The following is a 27,677-nucleotide window of genomic DNA, read 5'->3' as shown; positions in this document are numbered from 1 at the left end:
TAAGCCATTCAACCCCACATTTCCTGGGCCCTAAATAAACACTTGGTTTCAGCGTCCCGAGTTCCTGCCCTACAGCCCAGCTGCCCTACACAGCAGCCTTCGCTGCCAGCACCCTGGGGCCCTCAGTCCTGCGGCTGACTGCTCTCCCAGCACCCTGGGGCCCTCAGTCCTGCAGCTGACTGCTCTCCCAGCACCCTGGCTCACATTCCCAGGCCCTGCCCTGTGCGTCAGCAGCGTCTCTCTGCCTCCGTGCCTAGGTCCTTTCAAGATCCTACCTGCGCCTCTATTTAATAAACCACTCAACCATTCCTTAAAAGCCACTCACTGCCTTCCCTCTACCTTCTCATCTGTTCCGTGTCGATGTCCAGAATTTCACACACAAGGGAGTGCCCACGTGCAGAGGGTAAGTAGTTACAGTTTTCATTCATTCATTCATTCACTTGACAAATATTATTGAGATTCTACAATACGCCAGGCTATGTTCCCAGTGCTAGGAATACAGCAGAAAATAAAACATCTCACGGTTCATGAGTTTGAGCCTCGCGTCAAGCTCTGTGCTGACAGATCGGAGCCTGCAGCCTGCTTCAGATTCAGTGTCTCCCTCTCTCTCTCTGTACTGCCCCCTTGCACTCTGTCTCTCTCTGTCTCTCAATAAATAAACGTCTAAAAATTTTTTAAAGACAAAACACGGGAAAATCCCTGCTCTCAACACATTCTAGTGGGATGAAAACAGATCATAAACAAACAAACAAACAAGTCAAATACACGTTATGCAAGACGGAGAGGGAATGGCAGGGCAGTAATTCCAGGAAGCACTATTCAGAACAAGGTTCTGGGGCACTGGGTGGCTCAGTCAGTTAAGCATCTCACTTCGGCTCAGGTCATGAGCTCATGGTTCATGAGTTCAAGCCCTCTGTCGGGCTCTGTGCTAACAGCTCAGAGCCCCGAACTTGCTTTGGATTCTGTGTCCTCCTCTCTCTCTGCCCTCCCCCTACTTGAGTTCTCTCTCTCTCTCTCAAAAATAAACATTTAAAAAAATATTATTTTAAGAACAAGATTCCTATGAAGGGAATTCCTGGAATTGGGCCTTCTGAAAGCTTCCACAGCTGTGCTGGGGGCTGGAGCTGGCTGGGCTAGGGGCACTCTTCAGTCTGCAAACAGTCTACCTTTGGGTTTAGGATTCCTTTATCTCTACTTATCCACATTCACAGACACCTGTCCCTCGAGAGGCATTAGTGGGAGGATACAGTGTAAAGAAATGCTGCATTGGTATATAATTCTCAATTGTAAGAATGCAAATTAAAGCTTCCAAAGAGCTTGAGGTAGCATGAACCATTTCTTCTGCAGTGCTGTTTCTTCATATAAACATGTATATACTATTAATTTTCTTTTCAAAAAAGGAAAGGGAAAATGTTAGCTCAGTCTCTCAGAATAAACCTGTAAGACAGAGAGAATTAATGAGATTTCAATACGTATAATTTCTCTACTCCTTAAAAATGTTACTAAATGTGTAAGAAAGCTATCAAAGCCTCCTGTGTCGTAAGAAAAGGCCTCGGAGGCAACTTGAAGGGGCTCCCATGGGCCCAAGATGGGACAATTTGAGCATCAAAGATAATGATCTCTGTAACAGAGTGAAATATATCAAAAAAGCTACAACTAAAGAATTTATAGGGATTCTTGAAATAAGCCATTGGTCACCTTTGGAAGATGTTACGAAACCAACTCAGCCTGAAAACTCCATCATGGGAAAGAAGGAAGCAAATAAAATATAAACCTGTAAACATACACAGTTCCCATGATCCAAAGATTTCGCAGCGGTTGAGATAACAACGGACCTGGAAACACTGGCAACTGGGAAGGGCCACACAAAGGTACGCTTGTTTCTCTGCCGTTGCTCCTGCTAAGAAAACTGCCCCCACTTTCACCAGCTACTGAATCTAATCTCTGCTGAGTGTCACCAGGGGCCCAGTACTGGTCTCGACATCATCGTCTCCGTCACTGCTCACCACGACCCCACCAAGTGCGCACTAGTGTTTTCCAATACAGCCCTTTGGGTCACAATGCTGGCTCCACCACCTAGCAGCAGCTCGTTCTAGCTGTGTGGCTACCCCACGTTACTTAATCCCTCTGCGCTTCGGCTCCCTCCCCGACACAATGGAAATGTGTCCTTACTTCCCAGCCCCATTTGTAACATGATAAGTAAGTCCAAGGTATATTTGCTCAGGTGATAATTTGATTAATGTCTACTTTCCCTTTTAGGCGGTGTGCCCCCAGAGAGCAGACGGCTCTATCTGCAGAACCTGGTCCAGGAACTCATTTGATATTCATTGAATAAATACATGACTTTATAGTAGAATATGGGAGAGCTAAATAACTTCTGGTTCAAACTTCAACCAGTATCTCCAGAGTCACACAGCTGAAGATTTCCCCATAATTCCTCAACTATCAAGGGCCACATCATCTTAAGTACCCCTAAACGCTGGGGACCAGAAGCAGCCCAAGAACAATACTGCCTGAACTCCCTGGGGTTTTCAGTAACGAAGTTGCCAAACTTGGCAGCTACAGTTTAACAAGGGCAAGCTATCAGTGTTTTGTATTTTGGACACTTGCCCTTTTGAATTCAAGAAACTGACACAATCCCAGTCCCCTGTGTGTTTCGGGTTTCAGTACCAAATTATACAAGATGTGCACCAAATAGAGTGCAGGACAAAATGTGGCTCACCCGGGCAGATGAGTCGGTTACTATTTCCTGAACGGCTGTTGCGACTGTGTGAGAGTCACTATGCTAACAACTGCTTTCCTTTGATTCTCCCACTAATCCTCTGATGAGATACTAGCATTCCTGCAAACTGGAGAGTCCTGACAGAGCCTGCCCAAGGCTCCTCAGTCCAGAAATCACAAAACTGAGAACTGAATGCAAGTATCGCAGAAATCAAAATTTACGCAAGCGCCCAGTAAACCACACTTTTTTTTGCTCTGCAAAAAGTTTAAAGAAAAGAAACAAAGCTGATGGTCTTCATCGTGAGCCCTCAACACCAGCAACAAAAATTTGGCAGAGTCACAGAGAATTTTTTTGAGAAAAACATAAAGGTATGAACTAAAGTCACTCGGTCCTCTCACAGTAAACATGCCACGTCCACCACAGTTCCAGTCTGAGCACTTCACGCACCTGAGAACGCGTGTTTGGGTAGCACAGCCCTTGGGTTTCCTCTCTTACAGCTCAGGGAAGCAGTTCCCAAAGTGTTTCCGCAGACCCCAGGGTGTCTGAAACCTGCGCAGGGCACCTGGGGGATCAAAACTACTCTCGTAACAAAACCGGCACGTTACTTGCCTTTTTCGGTGTTGGCACTGGCACCAGTGGCACAAAAGCAATTGTGGGTAAAACCGCTAGGAATCAAGGCAGTGCTACCAGACCACGCATGGTGCCGATGTGTTCTTTACTACCACGCGCTTGCACAAGGGGAAAAAAAATGGTCGGTTTCACCTAAGAAGGTCTTTTAACGATGCAGTAAAAATGCCCAAGTGTGGGGACACCTGGGTGGCTCAGTCGGTTAAGTGTCCGACTTCAGCTCAGGTCATGATCTCACGGTTTGTGGGTTCAAGCCCCGCATTGGGCTCTGTGCTGAGGAATAGCTCAGAGCCTGGGGCCTGTTTCAGATTCTGTGTCTCCCTCTCTCTCTGACCCTCCCCTGCTCACGCTGTCTCTATCTCAAAAATAAATAAAACATTAAAAAAAAAATGCCCAAGTGTGTTAAATCTCAACCCCGCATGACCAATAAAGCAGGAAGCTCGGCCACAGCACACACAGGTGCATCAAGAAGAGCGCCCTGCAGCTATCTGGGCTGTGTTTCAGAGGGAACATCACTTCTGCTTGACCTACAAACTGTGGTCACTCAGACTGGTGTATCTGGCTGACTGCTCCTGAAAAATGAACAAAATGAGTCTGTAGCTTCAAGGCAAACAACGGACAATATTTGCTGCTGGTGATAAAATTCACACTTTCAAGTGAAAACGAGGACCAGAAAGCTCCTTTCTGCCACTGGGAAGTCAATCCCTTCCCATAAAGACTTTGCTTAGGCCAACACCTGGAAGATCTGCATAACTCAAGAAATCACTATTTTCTAAATAACCAATGCGTTACGTTACAAAATCATACCTGGGTAAAGATTCATTCAAAAATAAGTGGGGTCTTGGGGTGCCTGGCTGGCTCAGTCAGTACAGCGTGTGACTCTCAATCTTGGGGTGGTGAGTTCAAGCTCCACATTGGGCGTGGAGCCTACTTAAAAACAAAACAAAACAAAAAATGAGGTTTTAAGAGCACACCAAAAAACTGACTAATAGGATTTCAGATTCCATTTTGTAACTAACGTTTAAGAAACTATCACTTACTGGGTGTTGGTGCAGCGTCAAAGAAAAATATCCACAATTACCTAAAAAGGCTATTAAAATGTTCCTCCATTAACCAACTAGGTGTCTCTGTGAAGTCAGACTTCCTACGCATTCTCCAACATACTGCAAATGAATGCTAAAGTAGTTAAGAAAATCCAGCTGACACACTTAAAAATGGATACACTGGTAAATTTTTAATGTGTATTTTAACAGGTTTGTTTTTTTTTTTTAAGCCAGCAGTTTTTTATTAATCTGGACATTCAGGAGACTGGCAAAAATGTAAAACTGTACCACTCTTCTCACCAAATTTCTCTCATTTTGAAAATACAGTTAAATTGTTGAATCACTGTAATGTATGCCTGAAACTAAAAAAAACATAACTACACTGAAATTTAAAATAAAATTGTTAAAAACAGTTACATTTTTGAACATGTAACTATTTAAGTTTGCTTTTTAAAAAATCTTTTTAATTTTTTTAATTTATTTCTGAGAGGGAGAGAGAGCGAGCAAGCAGGGGGAAGGTCAGAGAGAGAGGGAGACACAGAATCTGAAGTAGCTCCAGGCTCTGAGCTGTCAGCACAGAGCCCGACACGGGGCTTAAACCCACGAACCGTGAGATCATGACCTGAGCCAAAGTCAGATGCTTAACCAACTGAGCCACCCAGGTGCCCCTTAAGTTTGCTTTTTTTTGGGACAGACAGAGAAAGCATGAGAGAGAGTCATTATGCACTATACTAACAAGTACTTTCATTGAATCAGCTCACAGGGCAGAGAGAGGAGAGAGGGAGAATCCCGAGCAGGTTCCCCGCAGCTGCAGTGCGCAGAGCCCAATGTTCCACTTGAACTTACAAAATCATGGGAACACGACCTAAATCAAAATCAAGAGTCAAACGCTTAACCGACTGAGCCACCCAGGGGTCCTGAACATATAACTATTTTTATTAAAATGTTACTTATTTTAACAAGTGATTAATATATTACTTATATTAACAAGTGATGGGTATTTTGAAATGAATTAAGGTTCTCTTAAACATTTGTTTCAATTTCTAATATGATAAATATCAATAAGGGACATAAACAAGTGCTCTTTAGTTTCTCCAGTAATTTTTAGGGGTATAGAGGGGTCCTGTGGCCACAAAGTTTAAGGACCAAACCATGGGCTGACAGAGAGGCTCATAAGTTGGTTTCAGCTGATCCTGATCATCCCCGTCCCAGATTCCACCCCCTTCACAAAGCTGTTCGTGTCGCTCACTTGCTTTCTGGTTCTGCTATTGCCACTATCAGCACCAGGCTTTGGGGGATTGACCTTCCAGCCTATTCTAAGGAAATGAGCCTCTCTCCCTACCTCAGGAGAGCATGCCAGCATTTTCTTACAAGTGCAATGCAGCAAATGTTGGGGAAAACGATGAAAACCTGACTTACAAGACCAACCAAGTTTTACAAAGTACAATTTTGCTAAAACTGACCCAAGGTTGGCCACAGGTTGGCTTGGCTGGTACAGTCGACCAGGGCATGAATGAGACTGACGAATGTCACAGCTTTATCCAACCTTCCTAGGGGAAGACTACCATCGCCCTTGGCCCATTCCTCCGCCTGTGGTAGCTCCAGCGAATTTGTGAGCCGCTCGGTTTCCTAACCTCCGTCCCGCATGAACATCTTAGCCTGGCCAGTCTACAACTCACATGGCAGTGCCCTTCCTGTTTGAAAAATTCTCACCTCCTTTTAAAATTCCTTCCAAGGATGCTAGTTCCTGCTGGGGAAGAAATGTCTTTAGGTGTCTCATATGTAACGTACAAATGATGCCAAGAGTCACAATGGATGAGGACCCCTCAGTCTGGCTCTTTTCGTGGTCAGCAGCCTCTTCACCACCACAAGAGGGGACCTGCAGAATTCTAATGATTAATGATCATTGTCTTATAAAAACCCCAACAGAAATACCAACACTGAACTCACCAACCAAAAGACAGAAATTCAGGCACATGCACATGACAGGACATTCACTGTTTTCTTTCACTGCAAAATAGACAGGTGACCTTGACCAGTAGGCAGAGACACAATCATTATCTGAACCACGCTGGCTAGTAGAGAGCTCTAAAATTTTTTCACTTACGCTATTTGCTTGTTTTTAATTTTTCCCTTTCTTAGTTAATTCTACCTGAAAAGATTACCCTCCTTCCTTCTTCATGAAACCTGCCATTCAGCAAGCCATAGCCTTAACTTTCCTTGCCAAAGGCTAATTCTGCTCAAAAGCTGGTCCTCAGAATTAACAGCTGTGTGCTCCTTGCTGAAAGGCACAAAAGTTAGCCTGAAGGAGCCTAAATTGTCACCTGGGGCTGCCTGTGCATCAACTCCACAGATGTTTGTCGCCTCCAATCCCAGATGTCAAGCCAGATTTTACGCTTCATCTTATCTCTGCAACTTGCCATCCATGAGCCTACGTTTCAACGCGCACAAGACAGATCGCTCTAGGGCGCAGGTGAGCACAGACCTTCTCCTCGTTGTGACTTAAGAGGAGGCACTGAGCTGTCAGCTCCAGGCTAGCTCTACAAGTGGTGGGAGTGCATGCTGAGGTGGGAACAAGCCGTCCAAGCTGTCAGGCAAAACAAGCAGTGCACCTGAGCAAGCAAACTGCACCTAAAACTGGCACCTGGCTCTTAACTGCCAGCTGGCAGCGAGCTAGGAGCCCAGATTGCCAGTTTGGGACAGCCGTCGGCAAAGGCTAAAGCACAGAGTGCCTCAGCCCCCCATCAATTTGAGGAATGGCCCCAACAGGAGGCCAGAAAGGAATTCTTCTAAGCGTCAGTTATTAGCACTTGGGGAAGGTCTTGGTCACTGGGGCCAGTGGGGAACAATCTGTCCCAACACTCATCAGCAGATCTCTCCCCCAAGTGCTCCATGAGCCTCAAAAGTTGGCTTGGGGGGAAAGTCTTGTTTTATTTCTGCATCTAATAATGAGATAGCTACCAGACACTCCCTTTGTAAAAACATGATCTGTCAATTTGGAGGACTGAGCACCCTGTTTTATCTTCCTAATGTTTAAAAAGGGAAAATTAGACGTTTGTAGATATCTTCTGACAGTTTCACCTTCTGTATTTGTGATTCTCTATCTATGCCAGGAAAAAACAACAGTTCCAGACAATCTTTTTGGCTTGTGGCCCACGGCAGAACAGAGCAGCCACCCCTTTGGACCCAGTGGTTTGTCCCAAATGGTGTGAAAGGACACATCTTTCCATCACTCTGTATCACACTATTTCTCCCTCTCTTTAATAATAATTGTCTCTAGGGGCGCCTGGGCGCCCCAGTCAGTTAAGCGTCTGACTTTGTCTCGGGTCATGATCTCATGGTTCATGGGTTCGAGCCCCGCATCAGGTTCTGCGCTGACAGCTCAGAGCCTGGAGCCTGTCTTCAGATTCTGTATCTACCTCTCTCTCTGACCCTTCCCTGTTCATGCTATCTCGCTCTCTCACTCTCTCGCTCTCTCTCAAAAAATGAATAAAACTTTAAAAGAATTTTTAATAAAAAAAATAATAATTGTCTCTTACTTTTTGGATCACTTCCAAAATCCTATTCCTGTGCTGAAAATTCTTTCAACCTTCTCTCTCAGTGACTGGCCACCATATTCAAAATTACACACACACACACACACACACACACACTCCATATCCCCCTTTTTGCTTTATGTTTTTTCCTTAAAACTTAACACAAAAGAAACTTTTTACTCATTTGCTTACTGTCTGACTGCCCTGTTAGAATGAAAGTACCAGGAGGGCAGGAATTTTTGTCTGTTTTGTTCACTGCTATATTCCCAGCACCTAGAACTGTGCCCAGCACAAAATAACTTATTTATTGAATGAACAAGCCAGGGGTTCCTGGCCTGTTTCAGATTCTGCAACTCAATTTTTCGTTCTCCATTCATACCACAAAAACTTTAAAGGTCTCACTCATTTCTGACTCCAAATAGTCCCCAGGTCAACTCCTGAAACCTGAAAAGCCACCTCTCATTCAAATAATCCAGCCTCTCATCCCCTAAGTCATCTGTTTAAATCTGGCTCTACGTCCTACCAAGTTCATCCTATTAATAAGCATTTCTGTTCTACCACCTCCACTGGCAGTGTCGCTGTCTTGGTTAAGGCTACTATCGACCCTGCCTGGGACCTACTACAACCCCCTGATCTCCCATCTCATACCCTTCCAACCTACATGCTCTAGAACTGACAGAGTAAACTTTCTAAACTTGCAAATTAGATCACCTAAGTCTTCTGCATAAAGCCTATCAGTGGCTCCCCATTACCTACAGGATGAAATACACACTCCTTCTCATGGGACCCAAAGCCTTCCCTGTCCCACTGAACCACGTACTTACAACTGGTTGACCCACCAAGAAACACAACCCTCAGCCTTTGCCCATGCTACTCCCACTCCACCAAATGTTCTTTTATCCACCTGGAGAGCCACCACTCAGTCTCAAGACCCGCCTTGGCATGTACACCTCCATACAGTGTCCCTGACCCTCTGCGCACTCTACAACACTCGGAAGTGTGAGCTTGCTGAGGTCAGGAGCTGTTGTGACTCGAGCTGCGCTTCCACAGCGTGGGACACATAAGAGCACAGAGATTTTCAAGGAATGGATATGCAGAAATAATCAAAGTCCACCCTTCCACAAATCCTTCCAGATAAATTACAGAGTAGTAGCTACTTTTCACACTGCCAGGCTAGTTTTGGAGTGCCCCATTCACTGATGTTCATTTCTACAGAGTACTCTATGGCGTATTTTCAACCCCAGTATCAGAAAAGGGGATGAGAGGTAAAGGCTAATGCCCAGCACTGTAGAGAAAATATCTGCCACAAACTGCAAGACAGCTAAAATAAATTGTATTTTATTTATTTTATTTTTTTTTAAAAACAGGAGAGCATGAACGAAGTCCTGCACTACCACAAGTTATGCGGTCGAGTTTCCCACATTTGGGGAAACCACAGGGGTCAGCACATCAGAGTATGATGGATAAGCCTTACTCTGGGAACACCACCTTCATGATCATGGAATCTCCCCCTGCCAGCTAAGTATAGAAATTTTAAATATATAACCTTAGCTTCATGTATAAAAAGGGTTTTCTACAAACTATGCTATCTCCTCAATTTAGCATATTTGTACAATGACAGGAGAACACTGTGGCTTCAAAAAGAGGTGGGAAGTTGTGTAGACATCCTAGATTACTGGAGTCGTATCCACAAAGGTTTCCAAAATGAGCTGAATAAAGCAAAAATCATGGTCTCAGGGAAAAATTTAAAGGAGGGAACACCATATAAGAGTATCACCGTTTTAGCTAAGCCTTCCAACTTTCCCTACCTCCCATCCAGAAGTAAAACTTTTCCCTAGAAGTGTACAATGTACAAAAATTTGAAGAAAAAATTAATTTACCAAATTTATACTATTTGAAGTTTAAAAATTCAAGAAACCTATTCTGCCATTTTTGAGGCCCCTGACTTCTAAATTGAAAATAAAATTACCCATAAATTAACAAAAATGAGTACTGCCAAAAAGTTAAAGACTTGGCGGCTTCCAGACATACTTAATGATGACATCTGTTTTTATTTCTGATATTCAAGTAATACACCGCTCAAACGATCACTTACAAAACTGCTATCATTTTCATAATGTTGTACAACACAACTCCATTCCCTGGAATCTGTCCCACAGCCCTGAGGACAGAGCCTGCAACACTCAGACCCTAAACATGTCCAAGTGTTGAGCAGGGATTACATCCACACCGCACTCCACCGGCATCTTTAGACTCAGAGAGCGGGAATCCCTCTCCTGTAGGGAAAGGCACCTGCCATAACAGAACGTCTCAGGCAAACTGCGAAGTGTAGCACTGAGAGTTCTCCAGACAAGAGGGAATTATCAAGTGAAAATATTTCTCTAGTATACCAGTAAATTCTTCAACTACTAGCAAAATTAACATAATAGAGAAAAGTCAGAAAAATAAAGCACTCTGGCCAGATAACAAGCGAATTGCATAGAGAACTCTAATCAACAAGCAGAGACAGAAAACAGCGGTTGAACACACAGGATGAGGTCAAGGTGACGACCTAGTCAGGCCCCCGTACTCAACCACTTACTGTCTCTGATCGACACTATTACTTCTCACACCTATGATTTAAGCTGTTACATCTCCCAAGGACTCTTTCCTGGAGCTTTTTACTGTGTGATCGTGCAACGTGTGGGCACCACAACGCAAGAAGCTTTACACGTTTCGGTTTTTTAAAAAATCAATGTTATTTTCGCCACATACTTCCAAAATACACATTCCCCCCAACCCCGAAGGCTTCAGTGAAGCCTAAGGACTGTTTAAAAAAGGGAGGTGGACGTGGGGGTTAGTATTTTGAATCCTCACTTTTGGTCCCACTTGCTCATATGTCACTGCCCAGGGCGTAAACAAAATTTTTGTCCTATGTGAAAATAATAAAAATTTTAAAAGCCCAGTAAAAAGATCAGGAATAGCAGTAAGAGCTTAAGACAGAGATAAGGGACCAGATACAAATCCGAGGGGCTAGGGATGGGGAGTTGGGTTCTAAACACTGCTCTGGGTGTATTTCTAAAATGCTGTGGTCTATATGGTAAGACAAATACCATGATCAAAATGAAAGTTAAAAGCTGAAAAGACAACTTTTAAAAAGAGACTAAGGCAAAGACAGTGTGCACTTGGGGGTATATAATTCCATCTAATTCTCAAGAGTCATGCAGGGCTAACCCAACTTCCTTATTCCAGGAAAGTGAGGCCTCAAGGCGAGAAAGGTTTTATTCTTCACATTTTTGGAAAAAGGCATGGAGACGTGTTTTGATGGGATTTGGGGACAATCAATGAACACAATGACAATCTGTTAAAGTACTTCCAAGTTTGGCCTGCTGAAGGGCTCAGAGTCTCTAGTATTCATCGGAGCTGCCCCCAGAATTTCAGAAACAGTAACAGCTGACTGGCAGGATACGCATTTCCAAAGTTCTCCTTCCTCCTAAAGGTCTCATCTAGGTCAGCACTGTCCCAGTGCGAAGAGATCTGTGATATTTGACTCACCAGAGAAAAAGTCTCACCAGCCCTGAGGTGCCCCCATGGTGAGGTGTCCTGAGACAACTGATCTGCCTCCGGATACTGACACTAGAAAAAGATTGTTTGGTTTTTATTTTCCCCAACACAAACAGGACTGGGGAGAGAGATGACGAGGCAAAGAAATGCACATACCTTTCAACTGATCAGCAACAACGCTCTGGCCGAGGCGTTCAGTCACCCTCCCATCTTCCATTTCGTACCGATCATCTAGGTATTTTGCGGTGGCCTCAGAAATGTGAACCTTGCCGGCCACTCCCAGCTGCTCCATGAGATTGGCTAAGTTCACATCATTGGACCACACATCGAATTTGAACCTCCTCATACCCAAAATGCCACACAAGACGGTCCCTGTGTGAACCCCGACACGCATGTTCACCATCTCTTTCTTCTCCTGGCAGAACTGCTCGATGGCTCTGATCATGCCCAAGCCCATCTCAATGCAGCAGTAGGCATGGTCGGCCCGGGGCTCTGGACACCCTGCCACACAATAGTAGCAGTCTCCCAGGGTGCTGATTTTCTCACACTTGGTCTCTTCACACAACCGGTCAAAGCGACCAAACAGATCATTGAGGAGACCCACCAGAGCGTGAGCAGACTTATTGGCACTCATCTTGGTGAAGCCCACGATATCTGCAAATAAAATACTGACTTCATCGATCTGCTGCATTTTAAAAGGGCGGAATGCTATAGGGGCCTTCTGTATGGAAGACTTTTTCTTCCTGTTCTTGGGGCTGGAGGTGGCGTGCCTTTTGACAGAATTCTCGCTCTCCTCATCGCCCTGTTTCATCAAGTCATCAGCTATGATTCTTGGCATCACAGAATGAATCATCCTCTCTTTCAGAGCTTTTTCCACTTCCAGATCCTTCCCGTGCATAATTGACTGTCCCACCTTGAGAAAGGTGCTCCTGGATCTCACCTGCGACATGATGAACAGGTGGATCCCAATGGCGTGAACGCAGACATGGAGCAGGGCTCGGCTCAGCAGCTCCCAGTGTGGGGCCCCTGCTCCAGGTGGGGGAAAGCAGTCTTTGTCTCGGAAGTGATAGCCAAAGGTCTCAAAGAGAACAGAATAGGCCACTCCCAAACACAAGCTCAAGTACAAAGGTAAGTGCATGACGGTGTAGAGCAAAAAGAGCACTTCGATGCACATGGAAAAGCTCCCCACTTGAGATAAGCAAGCGTCCGTGGGCTTGGCGGCGAGGGTGTGATTGGAGCTGTCAACACGTCCTGAGAGAGGCGTCAAAACCTGAAACTGGGCAGCCAGCGTCAGGGCGAACACCAGGAGGGTGAGAACCAGAGAGGTCCATACGTAATGCCGGGTATACACCTTGGTGAAGGTAAACAGAAAAAAGCCCACGCACACGACGAGGAAGCACAGAGCAGGGGCTACCATGACGATCAGTCTGGACCGCATGTGGACCCCAAAATAGATGCTCCACAGAAGGCAGGCGAAGCCGATGTAGAAGAGCGCATACCGGAAGCGGCGCTGGGTCTGCGGGAAGCAACGCTCCATGCAAGCCTCCTCCAGGTTCACCGAGTCGAACTTGGGGTCCCACCACCGGCTGGAGGCCCTCTCGAACAGCTGGGGCAGCTTCTTCTGCCTGCGCAGGCGGCCTCCGGCGCCCACTCTCCGAGGGACGCCCCCCGAGTCCCCGGAGCTGCTACAGCTGGAGGAGATGCTGTACTTGCAGTGCTTGGGCTGGCTGTTGGAGGACAGCTGCTTGGGGTTGATTTTGACCCTCACGCTGTTGCTGTCTCCGCTGGAGTCACAGCTCACCTCCGTGCTGTGGTGCTGCAGCAGCTGCTGGTGGGGCGGGGAAGCCATGTTGCCGAGCGCGCAGGACCTTCCCGGCCGGGGTCACTGGTACCTGTCGGCGAGACAACCCGAGTTACACCGCCATTCATCCCTACGCAGGGACACACTCCCCTGAAGGCCACGAGCTCTGCCAGCGTGCTCGGCGGTGGCCCCGGCGGTGTCCTCGGAGAGGCACCGTATGCTCACAAAAACTGCGGCTAACNAGTCCTCTGCCCTCAGCCCCGGGGGCCGCGAGGTGTGCGTGGGCGCCGCCGGGCTGCGGGACGTGCGGCGGCTGCGGAGGCGACGGGGTTCTTCTGCACCCGTTCTCCTCCCGGCTCGAGCCCCCAGATCCGCTGGAGTTAAACCAGTGGCTCCTGCTAGTTAAGGAGCAGCCGGGGTGCGACGTTTAGGAAATCAAAAGGTTTGCCTCTCCGTCAGCACACCCTTTGGCATACATGCAAGGTCACAACTATTGCATTTGCCGAAAGGGAGGCACCCCTTCCTCTCTAAGCAATGAACACGGGTCCCGAGGACACTAGCCGCTCCTTGAGCTTGCTTTCCTGCAACTAGGGCAGTCTGAATCCCAGACTCCGGTGGCTGGAGGAGGGCGGTGGGGTCAGGCCTCAAGGGGGTGCCACCGATCGCTGGCTCTTCCAGACCCAGAGATTTTCCTTTCCCCTGCATGGATCCTTTCCCCATCCTCAGGAACAACTGCTTTTACCCTTACACAAATGAAACTTCCAAATGAGTCAGCTACTCTCAGGGCAGAACTATGGTGGCCTCCAGGAATATTATCTGCAAAGTGTAAATACAGTCCTGTACTCCCCACCGCACCAATCCTGCTCCCCCACCATAGTTAGAACCTGCTGCCAGTCACAAGGGTTTCTCCTCCTTCCTTCGCTCACTTTCCAGGCCCAGCTCTGGCGCCCACGCCAGGTTTCACAGTTGATTTAGAAAATAAAATGCGGTCTGTTCACATAATGGGATATTATTCGGCCATGAAAAGGAATGCAGTGCTGATCCATGCAGCAACCGGGATGAAACTTGAAAACATGACAGTAAGTGAAGAAAAACCTGCCAGGAAAGACCACACTTTGCATGATAGCATTTCCATAAAATACCCAGAACAGGCAAATCTATAGGCAGAAAGCACGTAGGTAGGTGATCGTCAGGGGCTGGCAGTGACGGGAATGGGGATTCCCTGCTGATAGGGAAGGGGTTGCTTTTGAGGGTGATAGAAATGTTCTGGAACTAGGTGGAGATGGTGGGCGCACAACACTGTCAATGCACTGAATGCTCCTGAATTGTACACTTCAAAATAGTTTAAATGGTAAATGTTATGTGTGTTTTACCATAATAAAGATAAAAGAAAAACAAGAGTAACACAACATCATGACTGTGATATTCCTGCCAAAAGGACATAACCTTGAACTAATCACCAGAAAACATCAGGCAAACCCACACTGAGAAATATTTCTTCCAAGTAATTGGCCAGTAATCATCAAAAGTGTCAAGGTCATGAAAGTCAAAAAGTGAGGAACTGTCCCAAACTGGACTAAATAGAACAAGGGGTCCTGGTATTGTGAATAGCACTGCGTCATGCCCATGTTAATTTCCTGGGTTTGATCAGTGTGCTCTGATTGCATAAAGTGTTAACATTAGGGGAAGCCTGCTGAAGAGTCAAGGGGAACTCTCTAGTATTTTTGTAACTTTAAGTCTAAAATTGGTTCAAAACAAAAAGTCAGAAAAAGTTAAAAATAAAATCTTTCTTGAGCATCAATAGGGTGCCAGACAACTCTGATGTATTCCATTTTTACAGATGAAGAAACAGATTCAGAAGAGTGTGGTGCACAAGCCAGTAAAACAAGATAATAACAGTAAACTTACACTGACTGAACATGTCGTAAGGGCTAGAAACCACTGGATGCTTTCACTTGTGACCTATTTGGTCCTTACCGCAACCCTCTGAGGTAGATGTTATTGTCCCTAGTTCAGAGATGTGAAACTGGGGACTGACGAGTGATGTGCCCACAGTCACACAAAGTCTAGTCTCAGACTCAAAACCAGGTCTGACTCCAGAGGCCACGGTGCTCTCAGTAGCCCTGGCACTACCCTCCGTAAGACTCACGGTGGCCCTTCACCCACCACCTCCCACCACACCAACACACCAAGCTGGACAGGAAGCCCTTGGAGACTGTGCTGACGCTTTACATTCCCCCCATTTAATGCAACCCTGCACTCCTCAATTACCGATTTCCTTCCATAATCTGAAAGATCTGTGTGCTTTTCCTCCCTTCCCCTAACCATCTCAGTCCATCCACCATTTGTGGTTATTTGGCATTTGTAAATTAATTAGTCATGTCAGATTTTTAGACACAGGCATGATTTTAGATCACCCACCTTCCTCCTTCTCTGCCGTATGTCTTCTGGAAGCATCTGGACAGCATTCTCTGTGGGTGAAGGCTGTATACTGCCAGAGCCTCCTCGATCTCCAGGTTAGCATGTAAGTCACTCCATAAGCACTCGGCATTGGGAATAATGTTCCCGACACTATGTGTTGGGCTATGGGGGGGTCCAATGATACACTTTCTGTGTCTTTGATGGGCTTATAATAGCTGGAAAGAAACTGGGGAAGGCGATGGGTTAAGAAAATGGAATCATTGTACATGAGGGAGAATACTACAAAAAAGGTTATTAACCATGCTGTCCTAACCCCAAAACCTGTAGTAGAATCTCTGGAGAGGGGCACCTGGGTAGCTCAGTCAGTTAAGCATCTGACTTCAGCTCAGGTCGTGATCTCACGGTTCTTAGATTAGAGCCCCGCATTAGGCTCTGTGCTGACAACTCAGAGCCTGGAGCCTACTTCGGATTCTGTCTCTGTCTCTGTCTCTGTCTCCCTCTCTCTCTCTCTCTCTCTCTCTCTGCTTCTCTCCCACTGGTGTCTTTCAAAAGTAAATAAATGTTAAACAAAAAAAAATTTTTTTTAAGAATCGCTGGAGAACCCTGGGTCCCTTCTCTTTAACCCCCAGACAGCATATCGCTGCTTGATACCCAGCAGATAGGGGACAGATGCAACAGCTTTCTCCAACCATCCAACCAGGCTGCTGCCAGATCTGTAGTGTTTTCTCTCCGTCTGTGATGTGCACAGAACTTCCACCCAGATGCTGCGTGAATCAGACTGTGTCCACACAAACTCTACCCGAGTCTTCAGCAAACGTTGCCAGCCTCATCATATCACCCTCGCCCTCCCTCATACGCACGTTCACCTGACTCGCAAGGGCCTCCGCTCCGAACTATCACAAATCGCACAGGGTGGCAACATGACTGGCTTCAAGATAAATAGCACATGAATGGAGCTCTGGCCATTCTGGTCATGCTGCTTCCTGAGGTCTGAGCAGTGTCCACATTATATCTGGTTATCGGGTGGGCAATCATCTCAGAGAACCACCCACTGGAAGGTGGGGTTCCTTGCTCTTACCCAAGCAGGTGTCCCAAGCTATAGATAACAAGCTTTGAGTCCTTTTTCTCTCCCCTGGTAAGAATGAGTTTGTAGGAATAGACCCACATTTTTTTTCCTCCACCCCAGTGGCTGGGCACAGGTGGAGGCAGCCCGCATGCTGGCAGAGCACTGAGTGTCCAGGAAAAGCAAAAGAAAGCTGATTAGGGAAGATCACCAAAATCTCTGGCAGGCTCTACTATAACCCAGGAGTCTTCGATCTAGCCATCTATATTAATTCCAAATCCTGCCCTGCCTGGTGCATAGCTCAATAATGCCTATTGGGAGGTGCCTGGATGTCTCAGTCAGTTGGGCATCTGAATCTTGATTTCGGCACAGGTCATGGTCCCACGGTTCATGGGTTGGAGCCCCTCATTGGGCTCCTCACTGTTTGTGTGGAGCCTGCTTGGGATTCTCTCTCCCTCTCTCTCTCAAAATAAATAAATAAACTTTAAAAGAAAAGCCTATGGAATGAATGCATATGGGAATTTAAGAGAGGATGTGTGTGAAATAGTTAAGCTCTTGGTTGCTTTTAATAACCAAACTAAGTACTATTTTATGTAATGCTTATGAGTTTATAGCTCTCTCCACCTACATTTAGAGTAGAAGCTCTGGCTTGAACCTAAGCTTAAATACGTGAAGGGCATATTTACGACCCCATGCGGCCAGGGAGGACCAGCCCAGGGGCAATCACATTTTCATGTAAGGTGCTGGTTGGCTCTCCAACAAGTCTGATGGAGAGAGAACGGGGAATTCTGGGTAAAGCCTGATGACTGTCACTCAGATTTGCGGCCTGGCCCAGCTCCTGCTGGACTGTCACTTCCATCCCACCCCATGGGCAACACTAAGGAACCATGGAGTCGGTGTAAGAAAAACCACCTGGGAGCTGTGCAGTGGGTTGAAGAGCACTCCCTCCCCATTCATGTCCATCCAGAGCCTCAGAATATGACCTTATTTGGAAATAGGTCTTAGCAGATGGAATTAGTTAAGATGAGGTCCTACTGGATTCAGATGGGCCCTTAATCCAGTGACTGCTGTCCAGGACACAGAGACACGCAGGGAGAAGAAAGCCACGGGGAAGACGGAGGCAGAGATTGGAGAGATGCGTCCACAAGCCACAGAACGCCAAGTGTTGCCGGGAGCCGCAGAAGCTGGAAGAGGCAGGAAGGAGCCTCCCCAAGCGCCTTCAGAGGTTGCTGACCCTGCTGACACCTTCAGTTCTGACTTGTGGCCTCCAGAACTGGGAGCAAATCCACTTCTGTTGTTTGAAACCACCAAGTTTGTGGTCATTGTCGTGGCAGCCCCAGGAAGCTCCTACATTTCCCGATGAAGCGCTTCATCACCTTCTGAAAGTGAGGGTGCGATGAGCACTCAGGCGCCCCCTCTGACAGTGCAGACACAGAAGGTGAACGGCAGGAGGGACTCTCCCCGCTTCACAGGACTAGAGCAAACCTCTAGCATCTTGGGAGCTGCAGAGCTGCAGGAGACCCCAAGGCCACACAGGGCGGAGGTCAGCCCTGACCAACGCAGGTGAGAGAGAGGAGAACTCGGTCACTTCTGTTTAGAGTGGTGCCTGGGTGGCTCAGTCAGTTAAGCGTCCGACTTCGGCTCAGGTCATCATCTCATGGCCTGTGGGTTCAAGCCCCGAGTCACGCTCTGTGCTGACCACTCAGAGCCTGGAGCCTGCTTTGGATTCTGCGTCCCCCCTCTCTCTCCACCCCCCCCCACTTGTGCTCTGCCTCTGTCTCAAAAATAAATAAAAACTTAAAAAAAAAAAAACTAATCAGAAACTCAGGGCAGGTGGTGGGACTTGCCAACCACAGGCTTCCCTTTGCATAGTGCTTCTCAGCCCAGCCACTCGCTACAACCACTTGGGATGCTTTTGAACACTAGTGACCTGACCTCATCCTCATAAATTCTGATGTAACCATTTGGGATAGGAAGGGGTGCAGGAGGCATTTCAAACCTCCCCAGGAGATTTTTAAGTTTTATTTATTTATTTTTGAGAGACTATGTGCACATGAGCGGGGAGGGGCAGAGAGAGTCACAACCTATGAATTCTGAGATCATGACCTGAGCCAAAATCGAGTCTGATGCTCAACCAACTGAGCCACCCAGGTGCCCTCCTCCCCCAGGTGATTCTTATGATTATTTACTACTTTAGAATGTTCTGTTCGGGTCATTTTGTAGGAGACCCCCTCCCATGTCAGTACCACCAAGTGCCTTTCCTTGGATTAGTCAGGTTTTCCAGAGAAGGCTCTTCAAGCCTGGCTTCCACTCAGCTGAGAAACAACAATGTCAGGAAAACTGAGGATTCAGCATCTAAACCTTCCCTTAGCAAAACGCTCTCCACGATGGTTCCGATCTGTTGGACAGCTGCTGGCTTTTACTCAGGAGCCTTCCTAGGACAGTCGTGTGCATGACGAACCCGCAAACTGTTAGCCTTATCCATCCGTACCTACCCTGGTAAATCCCTGTATACTCGGGTATTTTTAGGCTCACGATCCTATCAAATTATCACCGACACCATTCAGAAAGAAAAGTTGTGAGCCCGACAAGTATTACCACAATGCCAATACATAATGATTGTTGTCAAACACAGAACATTCCGGGAGGAAGTATCCAGTGCCATCTACAATACTCAATAGCTGAGAAGCTTCATGCTGTTGAGTCCAGGCTGTGTGCAACCAGCACAGCGTTTCCTGGGCTCTCTCTGCTGTTCTCATTTATGCTTCATGTTTCAGTGCTTCACAAGGTCCTCACACAAGACATGATAAAAACCCACCAGGCCTGTCTGAGGCAAGCCTTTCTCATGGTCAGTGAGCAGCAGAGCCTGTAGAAGACTCTGCAATCTTTCCAAAGAGTGCCCTTGACTTAACTACAACTCTAACATGTCAGATGCCTTTGGTTCTAAGAATTGCTCACGTTTTCTAAGAATAGTGTATAATTTGGAGCAACATCCACATCCTCTCTTAGATGTGACTGTGAGACGAGGAGCCTGGAAAGAGGGGCTGGTGGATCCCACTTTGGTTTCTCCTCGGCCCCTCCCACTCTCTGTGATAGTAGTTAGGTATGGTGGGCATTTTGTTGTGTTTCTGGCCAAATTGGGCCTCCCTCCCAAATTCATATGTTGAAGTCTAAACCTCCAATTTCTTAGAATATGACTGCGTTGGAAATAAGTTCCTGGAAGAGGTGATTAAGTTAAAATGAGGTCATTAGGGCGGGCCCTAACCCAGGATGACTGGCATCCTCATCAGAAAAGGAAATCTGGACACTTCCATGTACAGAGAAAGACGATCTGAAGAAACACAAAAGGCCAGCCACCCACAGGCCCAGGAGGGGCTTCAGAAGAAACCAACCCCCCAACCCCTTCATCTCAGGCTCCCAGCCTCCAGAACGGGAAGAAAATACATTTCTGTTGTTTAAGCTGCCGGGTCTGTGGTACTTTGTTATGGCAGCCCTAGCCAACTAATTCAGATGGTAAATTTTCTAGATGTATTCCACCACAATGAGTAATAATAACAATGATCGTTCATAAGCCTATGAATATACAAGTGGAATAAAACAACAACATATCTATTTTAAATTTTCCGCTTCCTCTATCCGATCATTTTTTTGTGGCTCCACCCCGTTAGCACACACACCCTGTGCAATTGCCCCTTTCGTACCTCTCCAGCCAAGGATATTCAGGGACAGGAATACTGGGTTCTGGAGGTGGGATTCACTGCAGGAATGGACCCAAGGAACGCTGTGAACCTCCGCCCCCTTCCTCAAGACTGAGAAGTTGACCCTCTGTGTGCTTCCCTAGCAACTTCGACCTGCTTGTGTTATCAACCATAGCACAACTTAAAATCAGATGCGTGGGGGGCACTTGGGTGGCTCAGTTGGTTAAGCATCCAACTTTGGCTCAGGTCATGATCTCACAGTTTGTGAGTTCGAGCCCCACTTTGGGCTCTGTGCTGACAGTTTGGAGCTTGGAGCCTGCTTCGGATAGACTCTGTGTCTCTATCTCTCTCAAAAATGAATCAAGGGGCACCTGGGTGGCTCAGTCGGTTAAGCGTCTGACGTCAGCTCAGGTCATGACCTCACGGTTCATGCGTTCGAGCCCCAAGTCGGGCTCTGTGCTGACAGCCAGCTCAGAGCCTGGAGCCTGTTTCAGATTCTGTATCTCCCTCTCTCTCTGACCCTCCCCTGTTCATGGTGTCTCTCTCTCTCTCAGAAATAAATTAAAAAAAAAATTTAAAAAATGAATCAATGTTAAAAAAAATTTTTTTAATAAAATAAAAATCAAATGCTTGGATCGCTCTTCGAAGGTTCTCTACCCCTGAGGCGGAGCTGGGGGGCAGGAAGGTCTGATAATGGAGCAGCCAGGCTGCAGGGTGTAGAAGCCCCCATCTAACCTGCCCCCCACTCTCTGCACCTGCCGCTAGAAGCCAGTCTGTAATGACAGGAGGACAGACCGAAAGCCAAGCGAGGCAGCAACCCAGCTGCAAAACCCCAGGCCGCTGGACAGGGAACGCAGCTTAATCTCAGCCTGTCTGGGAGCCAAGTTTAAGCATGTTTCAAATCCTGGCAACACTCAAAACTAGGAAACCACCTTTCCCTCCCCCGCCTCCATCTTGAGTTACTCAAAGGCACATTCAAAGACCCTGGGGTAAAAGCGCATCAGGACACAGATAATCACCGTGTCCATCGTTACACAAACGTCTTGGGTTTATGAAACACTTTACGGTTTGCAAGAGGCTTGTCCCCACGCTCCTTCCTTTGATCCTCAGAACAGTGCTGGGAGGTCAGGGGCAAGACAAACGCCCCGGGGGCAGAGGCAGGCGCCCCGGCTGGAGCTGGCCCGCTGCCATCACACAGCCATTCCCCAACAGAAGTGAGTCTAGCCCTCTAGTCTCTCTGCCCCACCCTGAGAACAATAATCACCACTATGGTTGCTTGCTCTCTGTCTGGCATTTCCATTTACTGTCTCATTCCTTCCTCAACCACCTTTTTTTTTTTTTTTTAAAGTTTATCCACTCTGAAAGAGAGAGCCCACACATGCAAGGAAGGAGCAGAGAGAGAGGGGGAGAGAGAGAGAGAGAGAGAGGGAGAGAGAGAATTCCAAGCAGGCTCCACACTATCAGTGCAGAGCACAATGCAGGGCTCAAACCCACAAACCAAGAGATCATGACCTGAGCCAAAGTCAGACACTTAACCAACAGAGCCACCCAGGGGCCCCCACCCTCAACCACCCTTTGAAGAAACCAAGGTTTAGGGGGATTCAGATTCAGGAGTGTCCCTGAATGCCACCTTCTAACTCTGCTGCGTTCAATTTCCTCCTGCTCCATCCAGCAATTTGTACCGGGTTCCTAGTACGTACAAGGCAGGTTGAGACCTGCAGTGTCACCCTGTTCTTCAGTGGGGACAGGGGGGTGGTGGCAGCTGGCCCTGCTACAACATTGGGACAAGCACACTCTGGACAAGCAGGCAGTGGGGCCCATCATCCAGGAACGGTGGGACAGGGCCAGGGTGCTGGTCCCCGGGACAGCGAGCACACACGGCCCAGGGCCAGGCGGGGCAGATCAGCACTCCCTAAGATTCGGGGAGACTAGGAAAAGAAAATCCTAAAGAGCCCGGGCAGCGTTCCCAGGACGGCCTAAAATCGCATTCCTGGGCCGCTTAAGTATCCCGAGAAGACGGAGGCTGTGTTAATCTAATCGTCTCTGCTGCAGCCGGGCCACAGTGCCCTCTGAGGCAGGGGGCAGGGGCCTAACCTCATTTGACAACTCAGCCCCGAGTGGGCTTCCTCCTGGGTCCTTATCCACTGAGGCCGTGGCCACAGCACTGTCTACGGGAAGTGTGGCCCTGCCAGTGCCCGGCCAGAGTCGGTGGCCGTGCAGCAGCGCCCTGGCTGCAGACACAGGGACACAGCAGGGACCCGGCAGGTCCCCTTCCTCGCTGGCTCCTGGTGGAGGTCAGAGATGCAACCGGCCACACGCGATTCTGGACTTCGGTCATATTCAACGGCCCCACTGTCCGCTCCCAGCGAGCGCGGAAGGAGGATAAGACATGGGTGGGGGGAGAAAATGCCTCGAAGATCTGCAAGCCCCGGGAGGGCACGGGGAGCGGAGGAGCCTCTGGGGGATTCTGAAGGAGTGGGCTGTGCGGGGGAGGCCGGGCAGGCCAGGCAGGCTGCAGGGCAGAGGGGACACGAGCCAAGCAAGCAGCATGGGCAGGGTGGGACCCTGTGGACCAGAGGCTCAGAAGGCTTTGGAGGATTTGTGAGGCAGGGCGCGGTACCCTGGGTGCCCTTGCACAAGACGCCCTGCACAGAGCCCCTCTGCAGACCCCACCCCCCCACCCCCAGCTGTTTCTGCTTATGAAGGTGGAACCCGGACAGTTGCAGAAAAGTGCTTGGGGTGAAGAAGAAACCTACCTCTCATCTGGGACCAATGACGTCACTCAAAAACGCAGACACATCCCTACCTGATGGCACCATGGCTCGAAGTCACGAGGCAGAGACACTTGAGGAGGTGGGGAAGGCGGGTGGGGGAAGCCAGGTCTGCCGAGGCTCTCGTGCGGAATCTGGGCGCGGCTACCCTACGCAGGGATTTGGAATGTGCCGTGCTGCCGCGTGAATTCCTGGTGCATTTTTGAGGCTAAGGTGATTGCGAAGGTGGAGGCTGTCATGAGAGAACAGCATCCTGCAGACGCAGGCTCTGAAAGGGGGGCAGCGCGCGCTGGCTTCACCCAAGAGCTCACAGCCTGGTGACAAACGGATGTCATCCCCACCGGCAGCTCTAAAAGCCGACCCTGGTTCACCAGCCTGGAAGACACAAGGCGGCCGAGCAGACTTCACTTGCCAATCCCCATGAGGAAAAGGCCTGGGGACAAGGGGCAGTCATTCAGAAGAGAGCTTCCCACTGGTCACAGAAGTTAGGTCTGCTCTTTCCAATGGCCAGTTACCAGGGCGCCTAGCCGGCTCAGTCAGTGCAACTCTTGCTCTGGGGCTGTGAGTTCAAGCCCCACTTTGGGTGTAGAGAGGACTTAAAATAATACTTAAATTACTCAAAAATAATAATAATAAGGGCGCCTGGGTGGCTCAGTCAGTTAAGCTTCCGACTTCGGCTCAGGTCATGATCTCACAATTCACAAGCTCAAGCCCCATGTTGGGCTCTGTGCTGACAGCTCAGAGCCTGGAACTGCTTCGGATTCTGTGTCTCCCTCTCTCTCTGCCCGTCCCTGCTCATGCTCTGTCTCTCTGTCTCTCTCAAAAATGAATAAACGTTAAAAATAATAACAATAAAAGATCTCTAATAATTGGTTACTATAATACTATATTTTTGCACCCATTCTTCCAGTTACATAAATGCCAAGAAAGGATATGCACAGAGCAGAGGTCATTAGGCTAGAAGCTTTCGAGTGTCAGGGCCACTGTTCCCTTTCTTGCAGCATGGAGGCCTGGATATACTGAAAAATCCTCCTGCTCCACAACACCTACATAGAAAAAAATTGAGGGGCACCTTGGTGGCTCAGTCGGTTAAGCTTCTGACTCTTGATCTTGGCTCAGGTCATGATCTCATGGTTTGTGAGATCGAGCCCCGTATCTGCTCTGCATTGACAGTGCAGAGCCTGCTTGGGATTCTCTCTCCCTTCTTTCCCTGCCCTTCCCCCACTCTCTCAAAATAATCTTTTTTTTTAAGGACAGTCATATTGTTGTGCAACCATCACCACCACCCATCTGGAGAACTTTGCATCTTCCCACACTGAATCTCTGTCCCCATGAAACACTTTTAGTTTCCTGTCTGCCCCCAGTCCCTGGTAACATCTGTCCTACTGTCTCTACGAATCTGACCAGCCTAGGGCTTCATGGAAGGGGAATCGTGCACTATTTGTCCTTTTGTGTCTGGCTTATTTCACTTAGCATCATGTTGTCAAGGTTCATCCATGTTGTAGCACATGTCAGAATTTCATTGCTTTCTAAGGCTGAAGATACTCCATTGTGTGTATATACCACATTCATTCATCAGTGGACATTTGGATTGTTTCCATCCTTTTACTTTTGTGAATAATGCTGATACGAACATCAGAGTTCCTGTTTTTTCTTGACTTCGTCTTAGTGATTTTCTTCTAGAAATTTATTCTTTTTTTTTGAGTGTGAAAATTAGGTTTTTCATAGTCATAAAAATTTTTTTTCATAAAAAATTAGTTTTTCATAGGTTTTATTGTCCCTGTGGTCTCTGCTGCATTTCTGGTTATGTCATCCTTTAAAATCTTCCTATTAGGGGCGTCTGGGTGGCTTAGTCAGTTAAGCATCCGACTTTCACTTAGGTCATGATCTCGCGGTTCGTGGGTTCGAGCCCCGCGTCGGGCTCTGTGCTGACTGCCAGCTCAGAGCCTGGAGCCTATTTCAGAGTCTGTATCTCCCTCTCTCTCTGACCCTCCCCTGCTCACGCTGTCTCTCTCTCTCCTAGAAATAAATAAAAATATTTAAAAAAATCTTCCTATTATTGGGGCACCTGGGTGGTTCAGTCGGTGAAGCATCCAACGTTAGCTCAGGCCATGATCTCACACTATTGAGATCACTAGATCTCACTAGATCTCCTAGTTCGTGAGTTTGAGGCCCACATCCTGCTCTGTGCTGACAGCTCAAAGACTGGGGCCTGCTTCGGATTCTGTGTCTCCTTCTCTCACTGCCCCTCCCGTGCACGCTCTCTCTCTTCTCAAAAATAAACATGAAAAAAAAAGAAAAAGAAGTAAAATCTTCACATGATTTGTGTCATCTTTTTTCTAGATTATCTTGTCAGAGACTTACCAACTGCTACTCTTTTAAATATCTAATCATATTAGTTAGAATTGGGTTCAGCTCTGGGTTAGAGAAAACCTCCAAATAGCAGTGGCTTCCCACATTCTCACTGTGATATGAGCAGAAGGCTCAGCCGCGGGCTGGGCTGGTATCCGTTGTGTCAGAGACCCAGACTCCCTAGATCCTGTCACTCTTTCGTTGTCCAACGAAAGAAAAGTCAGTGTCCAATATCTGAAGGTCACCCTTCTGTCTAAGATAGTTTCTGGAGCTCCAGATAGGAAGGAGGAGGAAGCAGAGAAGAAAAGCAGGCACACAGCACTCCTGCTCATAGCGCACTGATCAGAACAGCCATATGGCCAATCAACTTACAAAAGAGTTGAGGAAATGTTTGTTGTTTCTCCTCTCCAAATCTTCATGCTATTGCGGCCACACGTCTTATGTCCACATGCTATAAAGTCCATAGCACAAGATTTCTTTGCCATAGTCAATTATCTTTTTTTTTTAATGTTTATTTGTTTTTGAGAGAGAGAGAGACAGAGCATAAGCAGGGGAGGGGCGGAGAGAGAGGGAGACACAGAGCTGGAAGTGGGCTCCAGGCTCTGCACTGTCAGCACAGAGCTGGATGTGGGGCTTGAACTCACGAACTAGGAGATCATGACCTGAGCCATAGTCAGATGCTCAACCAACTGAGCCACCCAGGTGCCCCTGCCATAGTCAATTATCTTTTAAAGAAAATTTTTAAATAAGAAACATTTCTTGGGGCGCCTGGGTGGCTTAGTCGGTTAAGCATCCGACTTTCGCTTAGGTCATGATCTTGCGGTTCGTGGGTTCGAGCCCCGCGTCGGGCTCTGTGCTGACTGTCAGCTCACAGCCTGGAGCCTGTTTCAGAGTCTGTGTCTCCCTCTCTCTCTGACCCTCCCCTGCTCACGCTGTCTCTCTCTCTCTCTCTCTCTCCTAGAAATAAATAAAACATTTTTTAAAAAAAGAAACATTTCTTTCAATTTCCCCTGCTCCAATGGTCTTCATTTCTATATATACATCTAATTTTCCATCACTTTCTTCTGCCTGAAGAACATTCCCTAATATTTGATAGTACATTATCTACAGGGAAAGGCTCTCTCAGCTTTTGTGTATTTGAAAAGGTTTCTTGAAAAATAATTTTACCACACCGGATATAGAATTCTAGATTGATCATGGTTTCTTTTAGCGCTTTAAAGGTGTTGTTCTGATGTCCTCTGGCTTCCGTTGTTTAGGACAAGAAATCTGGAGTAATTCTAACCTTTGTACTGTATTTTATATTTTTATCTCTGAAATTCAAGATTCTGTTTCATTATCACTGGTTTTCAGCAATTTGGTTATGATGTGTCTTGGTTTGGTTTTATGTTTATTCTGCATGGATTCTTTGAGTGTCTTAGATCTGTCTATAACTCTCTTTAAAGCTTTCATCAAATGTAGGAAACGCTTTGGCCATTATGTCTTCAAATCTAGTTCTTTCCTGACCCTCCTCTTTCTGGGACTTCTGTTACATACTATCACACATATAATTCCTGCTCAACATTATCCCACAGGTGAGAGAGGATCTGGTGGTGTTTTCTTCTCTTTTTTGCCTATGCTTTAGCGAGGATAGAATCCCTTACTGTGTTTACAAGTTCACTGATCTAGTCTTCTGCAGAGTCTAATCTGTTATTAATACCATCTGATAAAATTTTCAGTGCCAGAAGGACCACTTAGGATTTTTTTATATCTTATACTCTTCTCCACACTACATAATTTCCTTTAAGTCTTTGAGCATATTTACAATAACTGTTTTAAAGTACTTGTCTATTATGTGGAAACTAATTTGACAATAAACTATTTGTAAAAAAATAAAAAAATAAAAAAAATAAAGTACTTGTCTATTAATCGTATCACCTCTGTCATTTCTGACTCTGTTTCTATTGACTGATTTTGCTCCAGATTATGGATCACATTTGATTGCCTGTTCTCATGTCAAATAATTTTTTATCAGATACTAGACATTATGAATTGTGCATTGTTGAGTCAATGGGATTTGTTGCCTTCTTTTTGAGAGTATCAGGCTTTGTTCTGATAGGAAGC

The 27,677-nt window shown here is 47.0% G+C and overlaps 1 protein-coding gene and 1 non-coding gene across 2 annotated transcripts in view; both read right to left on the bottom strand.

Moving 5' to 3' along the window:
• Positions 1 to 13,360, bottom strand: part of ADCY9 (adenylate cyclase 9) — a 118,986-nt gene extending 105,626 nt beyond the window's left edge. Inside the window, exon 1 of the mRNA XM_077762531.1 lies at positions 11,628 to 13,360. Coding sequence (XP_077618657.1) covers positions 11,628 to 13,320 — 1,693 coding nt within the window. The 5' untranslated portion in view covers positions 13,321 to 13,360. The remainder of the gene's footprint in view (positions 1 to 11,627) is intronic.
• On the bottom strand, positions 9,291 to 9,454 carry LOC144230489 (U1 spliceosomal RNA). Its single transcript, XR_013334776.1, has one exon. It is a non-coding gene; the product is annotated as a U1 spliceosomal RNA (small nuclear RNA).
• Positions 13,361 to 27,677: the final 14,317 nt, after the last annotated feature.

This window comes from Crocuta crocuta, unplaced genomic scaffold (genome assembly GCF_008692635.1).
Source record: "Crocuta crocuta isolate KB4526 unplaced genomic scaffold, BGI_CrCroc_1.0 scaffold234, whole genome shotgun sequence".
In the NCBI taxonomy this organism is placed as follows: domain Eukaryota; kingdom Metazoa; phylum Chordata; class Mammalia; order Carnivora; family Hyaenidae; genus Crocuta; species Crocuta crocuta.
Note: the sequence above shows the minus strand (reverse complement) of the source record. Positions and strands in the feature narration are given on the sequence as shown.